This window comes from Syngnathoides biaculeatus, chromosome 9, assembly GCF_019802595.1.
Source record: "Syngnathoides biaculeatus isolate LvHL_M chromosome 9, ASM1980259v1, whole genome shotgun sequence".
NCBI classification, from domain to species: domain Eukaryota; kingdom Metazoa; phylum Chordata; class Actinopteri; order Syngnathiformes; family Syngnathidae; genus Syngnathoides; species Syngnathoides biaculeatus.
Genome location: NC_084648.1, coordinates 29,649,662 through 29,662,115, shown reverse-complemented (window position 1 = coordinate 29,662,115; position 12,454 = coordinate 29,649,662). Strand labels below are relative to the sequence as shown.

Sequence of the window (12,454 nt, the reverse complement as noted above, 5' to 3'; positions counted from 1 at the left end):
ACCGATATTTATTTTAGTAGATCAAGAAAATAATTTTGAACTTTATCTAATACGTCGCGTAGGTTATGATCACCATGTTGGATTCCAATCACCGATAATTTAGTTATAAAAAGTGCAACGTAAAATCTCGCGAGAATATTTCCACTATGTGAGACTTTGAAACGGATATCCGGTCTCTTTTTCGTGGCAGACCGTCGTGCGGGCGGTTTGGCAAAATGAAGGTACAAAGTTTGCTTAAGCGGATACTTTACTATATGCTATTTTTCTTTAAAATGCAAATGTATGCGTCAACCAATGATTATGAAAGTTGGCGTGGCCCTAAAATTGGTAGCAAAAATTCGGTTGTCACCGAGGATTAGCTTTGATTGTTGTTCCAGCTAGCAATGTCTGTCGTCTTATCGAGTTGAGAAACATGGAGGGTCACACAGAAAGTGCATCGTGTTGAACTCACAATTAAGAAATCCGCGTGTGAGCACCATTTATCAATGTATAAGCCTACATCCATGCTGAAGTCTAGAAAACACTACAATTTTTGTTAAGTAAATTCGGCCGTGGGCAGTTACGAGTTTCGTGACTAGCGAAGAAGCTAGTTTTAGGCCTTCGTCGAATGAGCTTTCTTTATAGAACGCTTCAGGTTCGCTCCTGAGCTTAGTGTCAACTGGTTTAGTTGAAAATATTTATTTAACAACCTGGACTTGTCTCAAGTCCGTAGCTCAATACATTTTTGCATTTGATTGTTGTATTACAAGTCAAATTGTCATTTCTTGTGCAGCTAGACGTCAATGACTGCAATTTCATTGACGTGTTTTTTTTGCAGCTAAACATATCGTTTCCCGCTACTGGCTGCCAGAAGCTAATTGAAGTTGATGATGAACGCAAATTGCGTACATTCTATGAGAAGCGCATGGCCACCGAGGTGGCTGCCGACCCTCTTGGAGATGAGTGGAAGGTAAGATTTGATGTTAGTCCATAAACGTGGTTAAGTAAATGTTTCGAACATGGCACACCACAATCTTTTTTTGACTCATCTGTAGTCATTAAGGTGGAACAGTGTGTTGCCAGAGAAACTGTAGAGAACTCACCGGATACGGCCAGACCCAAACAGTGGTTGGTTGAAACTGCAGTTCTCTCTCATTTTGTCAACTCAAAATTTTATACATTTTTTTTCAGTACAACTTTTGGTGTTTCAAATCCTTACGACAGCAAACGATTAACTTAGCAGTGTAGAGGCATAAGTAAACAATATATAGCAAAGTAAGCACGGAATTTGATTATATGTTTCTGGGTTAGTAGTTTAGTCACCTAAATATTGTAAGTCGACCCTGGTGAGTTCAAATTTGTATTCTGCTCCAGCTGAATGAATGCCAATTGACCCCTCCGTACAGGGCACTTAACCACGCCTCCTGAAGTTACGTCCCCCCACGCTTGTTAACCTCAGACAAACAATTAGCAAAAATGTCGGCGCCGGAAGAAAAGACTAGAATGAAATTGTCCGATTTACCAGCTGATTTCTCACTGGCATTCTTAGCGAATAGTGAAATATCGTTGAAAGCAGGGCTTCAATTATTTCAGCGAGGGGTATTTCAATGGTATTTCCATGCATATCGACTGAGAAACCATTGATATTAGCGCGAGATCTTTCCGGAGTCAGAGGAAGACAGAGAAGCCACATAATATAATCTATTATAACCCAAAGACGAATTCGTCATTGACAGTTTCCTATTTTCGTGTTACCTATCACACTTGTGTCCAGAATCTGTATGTGTATCTGTATAGCCGTTTGTGAACCGCCGTATGAAGGAAAAGAAGACGAGGCTTGATTTACGAGTTGTTTCTCTCGTTGTAACGTCACGCGCTCCCCTCAATAATTATTCTTGAATTAGTGCCGAATCTACGTAAGTCCCGACCGAGTACGACAATCACTACTTTATAGTGTCCTCAAACATCCTTCCTTCAGTCTTGGTGTCTCGGTGCATGTCGAAGGCTTTTAGGACTCGCTAGTCCGGTTTAGCTTAGCTCCCTAGCCGGCAACAAAGAGACACGTTTGTGCAGTCAGATCATTGCAAAATATCGTTCAACACAGATCAAGTGTGTCAATCATTCACACGTAGCTATGTTATGCAAGCGAAGTACTGCTAATTCATTTATATGAGACATGGATTGAAAATCAAATATAGGGCTTACCTTCATGCAAACATATCTGTTCCGGTTGATTTTAGATGGATTCAGTTGATGATGCGGTCTTCCACAAAGTTTGATCCATCAAAGACATTTTTCGTACTGGTCTTCGGTTTTGGAAAGGGTACGAATTGAACTCCAGCAACTAGCCTTTCAGGATACCTGTCGTCACTATTACAAAGTCCGTGACTACACCTCTTAACCATATCTATTGTTAAAGAACCCAAATACGCGATAAAACGGTAACAAATGCTATATTGGACCATGCAATGTTGTCTAAGGGAACGCCGGGTCCAAAAAAGGGGTGTGGTTTATGCAGATCTCTGGCCTCTGATTGGTCAGCGACGCAGATGATGCAATTTCTACGGAGGGGTCAATTGATATACTGTGGTGTAGGCAGTTCATCCTAGAAAACCCTCCAATGTGACTGAGTTGAAAGAATTCTGCAAGGAAGATTGGGAAAAATTCCTCCAGAGACATGTCACCGACGTGGATGACATAATTTCTACTGAGTGGTCAATTGTCTTAAACTAAGAACTTCCTTTCCCATAAGATGGGGCAGTATCAGAGCTGTCAAATATTACGGAACATCTGTATTTTGTTTCGGAAATTACTGCTCTCTCGTTCTATCCTTAGTAATGATTGTTCCAGGGATTTTTGAGGAAAAAATCAGATCTAAAATTAGACTCATACGGCACTGTTGAGCCACCCTAAAGCTTCAGACACTGGCTGGTTATTTAAAAAAAAGGGGGGGGGGGCTAATTTAAACAATCATTCACACTTACAATCACACCTACGGAAAGTTTAGATTTGTCAATCACCCCCCACCACGCATGTTTTTGTGATGAATTACTGGGAAAAACTGAAGAGAAAAAGACAGGCATGGGGAGAACGTGCAGGCTTAACACCGCCAAGGCTGTGATTTCAACCCTTGTCCTAAAAACTATAAGGCTGTGTGCTAGCCAGTCGCCGCCAGAACACCATCTAAACCAGAAATTTGATCCATCACTGCACATCACCTGTTAACACTAAACTTTATCCAATCAGGATTTTTGGAACCAATTAGCGTAACTGATCCGATCGCAAGAAGGAGCAATGTTTATTTCAATTACCTGTTCGTTTACTCTATGTACTTGTGTATTTATTTGTTAAACTATATATTTACAATAAATGTATCTTTCGTCATCTATTCATGCGAGTGAGGCATGGTGACAGACAGAACAAATAATGGTCTTCTATTAGGCGCCAATAAGTACATCAGGGATTAAAGTTTTCCGGATTTTCACGCAATTCCGGATTTTTAAATTTTCATAAAAATTGGTCTGGAAAATTGAGGAAAGAATTGCCTATAATTAATCCGGATATTAGTTGACAACATTGAACAAACATGCGTTTGATTTCGTTGTTTTGCTTTTACGAACGTAGCCATATTGAGGCACTAACACTAGTAAGAGTAACGCCCCTCCCCTCGTATTCTTTTTTACGGCAGTCCCGTGGTGCGTGCTCACCCCCCAAAACACACACAATAATACGTCACGATTACTGACAGGATTGTTTGAATGTATCACTAGCTTGTTGCCATGAACGCCAATTGTGTTGAAGTAAACTTTCGGAATTTTTAAAACATGGCGAGTATAGACCGTTCATGTTTATTCCTTGACAGGTCTGTGCATTTATCTTTACTTCAGATAGTTTGTCAAATCAAGAATTGTTCTACTAATATCAGTTAAAATGATCATTTCTGAGTTTAAAATGTTAGTTTTCCATTTTAGTTATGCATTTATTTTATTTTTAATTTACAGTTATGTTATATTAATCCAGTAAGTTATTTTAAGGCCACCTCTAATCATCCCGGCAACTATATCTGCAAGCATGACTGATCACACCCATACATTTTTCAAATGTGAGTGACTGTGTGTGTCTATATATATATATATATATTATATATATATATATATATATATATATATATATATATATAATTTTTTTTTGTTTAAAGGCAACTGATTATACTATTCTTATTACTAGATGTATATCTAAGATAGTGAGCAATGTGGTCGAGTGTATCAGTACAACGCGACGTAACAAGTTTGAGACTTAAGCGTTAATAGTGATTAGTACAGATTGACATCTTTAACATGTTTTGCTGTACGGTGTAGAATTTCTAGGATATACTTTTGTGTATATTCTATATCTATACTATAATATGTATAATGTGAGGAAAGGACAATTTTAGATGTCTTTTTACTGAATAGTTCGCTTAATTCGTTTGTCTTGAGATAAGATGACATATTTTAATGACAAATGTGATTTTGTGGTATCAGTAATAGGGGGATGAAGGTTAAAAAAAATTTGGCTTGGCTCTTGGGGAACTTATGGCCAATTTTTTGGGGGTCAGGACTTAGAAATTTTCAGTTTTTGTCTGAATTTAAGATATCGCCAGAATGCACCACAGCCATCCATTTTAAATAAATATGAAGGGGGGGGTGCCCCCGGAACCCCCCGGTGCTTGCATTTGTATTTTCAGGAATTTTCACAAAAGTCCACTTTCATCTCTAGTACATACAGCAATCAATGGATCTACTTTTTGAGATTTTCATTTATTGGTGTGCTGTGAGATTTTTCACTTGAAAAGACGGTGCTTGGCTCCGTAAAGGTTGGAAATCGCTGCTCTGGTCAGATGTATTCTAATCAGTCAGGTCAAACCAGCACTATTTGGCAGAAATAATGGGTGCTAATTTACTGTAATTAAATAACTTGACCTACACTGAACTTTAGAGCTTTGTTCAACAGAACAGCACCATTTTTACACACCACCACTAGTACTAGTCTGCTGGGGTACGTTATTTTTTTTCTGCCTTCTTGTAGGTACGTAAACACACCTCAAGCAAGCCTTACACAAACATCCTGTCCTGAGGAGTGGTGACCACTAACACACGTTTTTGTCCCCTTTGTCTTATAGAAGGAGTCCTCGGTTTATGACTGAGATCCATTCATACACTAGCGACTTTTGACTTAAGTTGTATTTCACCTTTAGTCGAAATTTACGGTGACCACTGGGATTGGCTTCGGTATTCGCGTGACCCTTGTGAGAATAAGCGCCTCAGAAAATTGATGTGTGTTGGTACTAAATATAAAATACCGAAATACGTTAAAATAAAAAATACAAGATTCTTCACTTACCATTACTGCGAGAGGTGAATGGTGAAGAATAAAGGGAGGCTGCGCTTAGCTACTGCTGAGGAAGCAAGTGCAGGTAGCCTTTGCTAGTGATAAATTCCTCCTCAGCATCCTTGCCTTTCTGCTCTTTCAAAGTTTTGAAAATACGAGTGCCTTTTGCCTTAATGAACATTAGGCTGATATTAATCCTACGTTGATTCTGATTCTCGATCCATAACGCAAGTAATCTTTGCATTTCGACAATGATTTAAAAAAAAATTTTTTTTTTTTTTTTTTTTATATTGCTTCATGATCACTCTATCCCTCAGGGCTGAAACCCATCGCATGAGATAAAATACGGGCTTCCTCCTTAATAATATTTGCCACCGTCAACTGAAGCCCAAGTATTACTTGACTAGTGTTACTCCTTTCTCCGATTGTTGTTGTTTTTTTTTGTGTGTGTGTTTCATTTGCATGGCCAGTGCTTTTCTTTCGACTGGACCAGCATTGCTAAAAAAAAAAAAAAAATTGCCATTTTAGTGGTGCAGTGGACACCTGTTTGTCTATGAATAACATCCCACCAGTCGCTTGACACCGAAAATACTGATCACTGTTCTTCATTGTAAAAAAAAAAAAAAAAAGCAAATGTCTGGTTCCAATTCGGTATTAACACCTGCATGTCTTGACTCTCTATTTTAAGGGTTACGTGGTTCGCATCAGCGGAGGCAATGACAAACAAGGCTTCCCCATGAAGCAGGGCGTGCTGACTCACGGCCGCGTGCGCCTGCTGCTCAGCAAGGGCCACTCCTGTTACCGCCCCCGCAGGACTGGCGAGCGCAAGCGCAAGTCTGTCCGCGGCTGCATTGTTGATGCCAACCTCAGTGTTCTCAACTTGGTGATTGTCAAGAAAGGTATCATTTAAGAACTGCACCTCACAGATTCATTGTGAATGTTTTAGTTCAAAGTCGGTTCCTTTTAACGTGGGGATTATGTTCCAAAATACCCACATTAAATTAAGTCCAGACTTTTTATTTGTTCATTTTTTTCAATTTACAGTGCATGTTTTTTCTGTTGCAGGGTCTTTTTCATTTCTTTTTGTTTTAGGGCTGTTAAACCCCAAACCACACACTACAAATTGTGTGTGTGTGTGTGTGTGTGTGTGTGTGTGTGTGTGTGTGTGTACATTATTTTGTTTGCTCAATGGTCGGTATAGTAATAACACGGAGCATCAACTCGCTTTGCTGGCTCTCAGAACACAATACTTCCCGGTCACTATTTACAGCAATCCCTGTAGTGTACGCAGGAGGACCCATGCAGGGCAAGGCACCCTAATTTCCGGCCTACACACCGAACCTCATTATCAGCCTCACCCAGCACATTTGTAAAGGAAACACTAGTACATACATAAGCCACACCTGTGTAAAAACCGCAAGTTCCCACATTGAAACATGAGATTTACAAAGAGAGAACACAAAGTTTACACAGTTTTAATACCTTAGCTTAACATAGCAAGAACACGGGAGCACGGACAGGGGCGCCCCCTAAAAATAAATAAAATCGCTGAAGCACAGCAGCAACACGCTGGCGCGGTGCTAAGAGGGCCGGTTTTAAAAAAAAAAAAAACCCTGGTAAAAAATCACTGAGACATGGCAGCAACACGCTAGCGCAGCGCTATCAGGGCCAGTTAAAAAAAACATACAGATAAGTCACTTCCTCAGCACATATATGCACCAGTCTCACTCTTACGTTTTCTGCTTGAGTACCCCCTTGCGGCTGTTAGAAAAAATGCACAAATTGGCTGCATCACCACATAAGCCGCTGGGTTGAAAGCGTGTGGAAAAAAGTCGCGGCTTATATGCCGGAAATTACGATATTTAAAAACATACTAAAAATCATGCCATACGTGTCAGTAGACCTTTAATAATGATCGCTACGTCGAGCGACTAAAGCCCATCATTACTGATGTTTGTCGACGTTACTCCTTCCTCTGTTTGGTGTTCTATGTGACAGAAGAGTCTCCGCCAGGATAAAGGGCAAAGTTTATAAAACAGTGGTGAGGCCAGCCATGATGTACGGATCACAGACGGTTGCACGGAAGAAACAACAAGAAGCAGAGCTGTAGGTAGCAGAAATGGAGATGCTGAGGTTCTCGCTTGGAGTGAACAGCTTGGATAGGGTTAGAAATGAGGTCATTAGAGGGCCAGCCCAAGTTGGATAATTTGGAGAAAAGGTTAGAGAGAGCAGACTTCTATGGTTTGGACATGTCCAGAGGAGAGAGAGAGAGAGAGAGAGAGAGAGAGAGAGTATATTGGTAGAAAGATGATGAGGATGGAGCTGCCCGGCAAATGAGTGAGAGGAAGAACAAAGAAAAGGTTGATGGATGTTGTGAGGGCATGAGGACAATGGGTGCTACAAAGGAATATGTTTTGAAAATTTGCTGCAGTTCAAGTCTGAGGTGTTTACTGCATCTGGTATTGGCTAGCACGCCCCAGGGTGGAGTTTCCTAAGGAACCTTTTGGTCATTTCATCTGTTTTACTTTCCTTTCCGAACAAAACAACTGTGTAACTGTGTGCTTGAACAAATGGACCTAAATGACAAGATATGTTTATGCATCAAGAATGCGGCAGCGTTGATTTTAGGTGGACTAGGGAGGAAACAGGACGTCATCCTAGCATGTGACTAAAACGGACCAATCATAATAGATAATCACAGCTTTTTTTCCCCCCACAACTTTTTTTTGGGCGTGCACGGCATGATACGTAGAGGTGCTGCTTGGTGCCGGGGGTAATTCAGGTGGCGTAATGAGGCCATTGGCTAGCATGGGAGTAACTAATGAAAAAAATCAACAGTATTCTGATACAGGAAAGCAACATCTGTGTTATAGCGTTTTACTACTGTATTCCGACAAGTGGCAGGGATTCATTGTTACATGCCTGGGACGGTTTTGTTTCTAGACGTGCATCCTGTGATTCATGTCTTAAGCAATGATGCAAGTGAAATGATCTATACTGCATTGGGCATTTTAGGTAATTGAACAAAACTACAAAATTTTGCACTGATCTAATATTAGTAATATTCGTGAGATGGCCTCCCAAAAAAATCTGTGTGCCAGTCTGCTTAATTGGATAACCCCCAAGAATTAACACTAAATTACCTTTTTCCCTTTCCTGCAGGAGAGAAGGACATCCCTGGATTGACTGACAGCACTGTTCCCCGCCGCCTTGGCCCCAAAAGGGCCAGCAAGATCAGAAAGCTCTTCAACCTGGCCAAGGAGGATGATGTCAGACAATATGTTGTGAGGAGACCCCTAAATAAGGAAGGCAAAGGTCAGTTAACTTATTTAATATGATTAACATTTTCTTCTGAGTGGTTTCCAATGAATGGAAACTAATTCAATATTATTTAGTACAGAGCTTATATTACTATACAAAAGGTACACATTTGTGTTGGTGGTGAAGCCTCTGAGGTAGATTCTCAACAGAGAATGTGAAATAAGTAACAGTTTATGATAAGGCCTAAAAATATTGTCCCTTTCACTTCTCCTTAATTCAGGCTCTCGCGAGATCAAAATTCGTGAAGGCTTGGTCCCAAAAACATGGAACAAGGTCAGAAATCAGACATGGCAAAACATCAAAACGTAACTTGACTTGATGTGGCTTAGTCACATGAGACAAGGTTTACGATAGCTGACGTCCATGAGCAGATCCATATACAGTACACAATCATCTGGCAACATGTGGGCTGAAATACAAGGCTTAAATACAAAACGTCGTAAGGGTGCAGCAGCGCCCAAGAGGAAGTAGCACAAGGCTACACTGCCGTGCACCGCGGCTGCTGCCAATCTTTGGCGTTAAGCATTTTAATTGTGTGCCCCCTCCCGCTTTTTTAATGTGCCCTTGACGCTCCTTTCTACGTCGTTTGAGCTCTCGTTTTGATATTGACCGGATGCCATATCAAACACCCCACCAGGCGTGAGCATTTCAAGGAAACTATCGTTCCGTTACCGTGTCGTTACCCAGTCTGAGAAAGCCCGTTTCCCAGATCTCAGGGCTTACTTTTAATAAAATTCGCCCACGTGTGGAATTTAAAACAAGTTCTCAACGAAAACGTACGTATGTATGAAACGTACCTACATGAACCCCTTTATTTTTAATGATTAAAACGCCCAGCTTTGTCAGTGTGATTTACAAACAGCACCGGTTTCCGCTTCTGCGCTACGCATGCGCAAGGTCGAGTTATTCATATCCGGGTCACTCAAACGCTAGTCAAACATGTCGGTTGCTAAGCGTAAAAGACAGACTCTGTCCCTAAAGACGTTCCAACGGTGGACTATATCTGAAGAATTTATTGCCGAACCCAATGAAGAAGGTGAGGTGATAAAGCTGAGGTGCAGAATATGAATATAAAATCGTTTCCCAGGACAAAAATCAACGGAACCGAAAGATCGGTTACCATACTTGCCGAAATCCTCATGCCTGCCCCACTTTGTGCTTAAGCTCTAGCGCGCGGGGTGCATGCACCACGAATGCCCAAACCCCTGACATATTACGTTGTGTAAAAATGATGTGGTCAGTCTTGAAATCGGAACCGGACTTTTTTTTTTTTTTTTTTTTTTTTTTTTTTATGGCTAATGAATCTTGACACTGTTTCATCAGAGGTGTTGGATCGCAGTTCCATACGTACCAAAACCTATATCCAAAAAAGATAGGTTATGCAGTCACTGTGGTTTGACTGGTGCATATGCACCTGCACACGATCGCACTTGTAAATCTGCACAGTCGAGCACGAACAATCACGCGTGTAAATTTTGTTACAAGTAGAAATACAGGGTTCGCACGCGGCCCTAAAAGTCCCTAAAAACCCCTAAATTTTTGAAGGTGCATTTAGGGGCTCTTAAAAGTCCTTAAAAATCCGCGAAAACCGGTGAAGGCCTTAAATTTAAAAAAAATCAAAGGGAGGACCTCTACCGCCAAAATTCTTCCTTAAAAAAATTATCTTTTATTTAAAAAAAAATGTGATCCGTCTGGCGTCTAAATCAGCCGGAAATTGTCAACGGAAGTCACCGTGTTGACAACTGGTCGCCATCTTGTCGATATTCCATTGTTTGTTTCCGTGAGAATGCATTTCACTTAGTCTTCGTTACGACGTAGCGTAGTTCTTTCATCGATCCAACTTGTATCACGGGGAAGTGCATTTTTCAAGAAGCGTGGGTTGAAAGTAAGGAGATTGGGAGCTGGGTTCGTCGAGATCCAAAAGATCGGCACATGTCTTACTGCCATTTGTGCAAGCAGAGTTACCAGCTTGAAAAGATGGGCGTCAAAGCGCTGGAGTCGCACCGGAAAAACAGGAGAAACGCTGATTTGGCGAAGACTCTCTCATCTTCCGTTGGTATGAATCTGTTTCTAAAATATCAAGAAAGTGAAGCATCAACTTCAGGCAGGTACGAGCAGTGCATGCGCACTAGGGATCGCAAGGTTACTTTCATAACCGGTTTTAACCGAACAACTGTAGCAAAAATCCGGTAACATAGCGGGACCTCGAGTTGGGGGGCCGGGTTCCGCACGAACTGTTTTTGTTGTTGCTCTTCCGGAGTGACGAGTCCCCAGTTATGCGAGTAGTGTTTTGATGTCTGCCAATAAAACAAGTTTACTCCCATACTTTGGAGAGTTTCCTCGATGCCATGTTTGTTTCTTTAATTTAACTGAATGTTCTTTTGAGTCCAACTTTAACAGCTAAACTTAAAAAAAGTGGAAATGATGTTGAAAAAAACCCCGCAATGTGGAGTACCGGAACCGGAAGAAATTATTGGAAATTTTAACCGATTTCGAAAGTCCGATTACAGTTTCGTTTTTAAAAAGAAAACCGGTTATAACGGTTATTTGTAAGCGGTTGCGATCCCTATTGCGCACCTACAGTTGTCCAGCCAGAAGTCAGGCTTTATGAACGTAGTTCAATACACGAAGACTGAATCGTTAAAGGCAGAGATCGTGTGGACTTTAAAAGTGATCTGCAGCCTTTAAAAGTGATCAGCAGCCTACAGTTACAAATCTTTTGAAAATAATTTGAAAGTGTTTGCAGTCATGTTCCCGGACAGTGACATTGCTAAAAACTACCACTGTGGGGAAAGGAAGACTTCGTACCTGGCTACATTTGGCATCGCTGCACACTTTTAATCTCTACTGCCTCAAAGCCAAAAAAAGCCAGAATACAGGCTGACATATCAACGCTTATTGAGAAGGCTGACAGGCTGTGTGAGGAGGCAGAAGAAAAGAGGAATCTGAGGTTTATCACCGAGGCCAATGCACTCAGAGGCAGAGCAAAGGACAAGAGAGCCACTTTGGCACCTCTGCAGCAATAAAGAGGAGGCACTGAGTAGGCACAAGGAGCTAGAGTAGGGGTGCTGAGACAGACATCAGTAGAAGATATTTGTGTATATAGTTGCAATTGTAGTTAGAATCTGTTTTTCTTTATACTGTTATGTGAAGACGTTGACAATGGTCATATCAATGAGAACTCCCACAAGGGGCGACAGGTGATCACTGTCACAGGTACTGAGGTACTGGAACATTTGATGAACCAAGAATGGTTGATGGCACCATTGGGTGAGTCTTTTTTCCTTACTCTTGATTTCCCACGATGGCCCTAAATTTTTCGTGTCTGTCCCTAAAAAGCCCTTAAATTTTTTGGGTCAGACTGAGTATGAACCCTATTCGATGTCAAAAGACGTCACTTATTTTGTGTAGTCTTGAGATTAATTTACGTCTTTATTTCATAAATGTTGGTAACACAACAAGCCTGATCCTATACAATCAGTATTCACCTGGTAATAGGAAATGCAAGTTAACCGTACTGAGGCCTTTCAGAAGTTATGCCAAAAGCATAAGTTCAGAGCTTCTTCATGTGCTGCGAGCGCATTTACGTCTAAAGTCAACATCATGACCCATGTCAAAGGAAATTCAGTTCCACAAATTAACAAATATGTTCTCAATGAATTATGACATCCATTTTCATTAAACTGAAATTGGAGCTCACAAATATCATTTGTTATATAAATACTGTTAAATGTCATTCCAGTAAAAAGAAACAGAAAATCATCAAATAATTATCAAATTGATA

The 12,454-nt window shown here is 40.8% G+C and overlaps 1 protein-coding gene across 1 annotated transcript in view; it reads left to right on the top strand.

Annotated features, from left to right (window-relative positions):
- The first annotated feature begins 80 nt into the window (after window positions 1–80).
- Window positions 81–12,454, top strand: part of rps6 (ribosomal protein S6) — a 20,390-nt gene continuing 8,016 nt past the window's right edge. Inside the window, exons 1-4 of the mRNA XM_061829557.1 lie at window positions 81–221; window positions 818–949; window positions 6,038–6,248; window positions 8,512–8,664. Coding sequence (XP_061685541.1) covers window positions 216–221; window positions 818–949; window positions 6,038–6,248; window positions 8,512–8,664 — 502 coding nt within the window. The 5' untranslated portion in view covers window positions 81–215. The remainder of the gene's footprint in view (window positions 222–817; window positions 950–6,037; window positions 6,249–8,511; window positions 8,665–12,454) is intronic.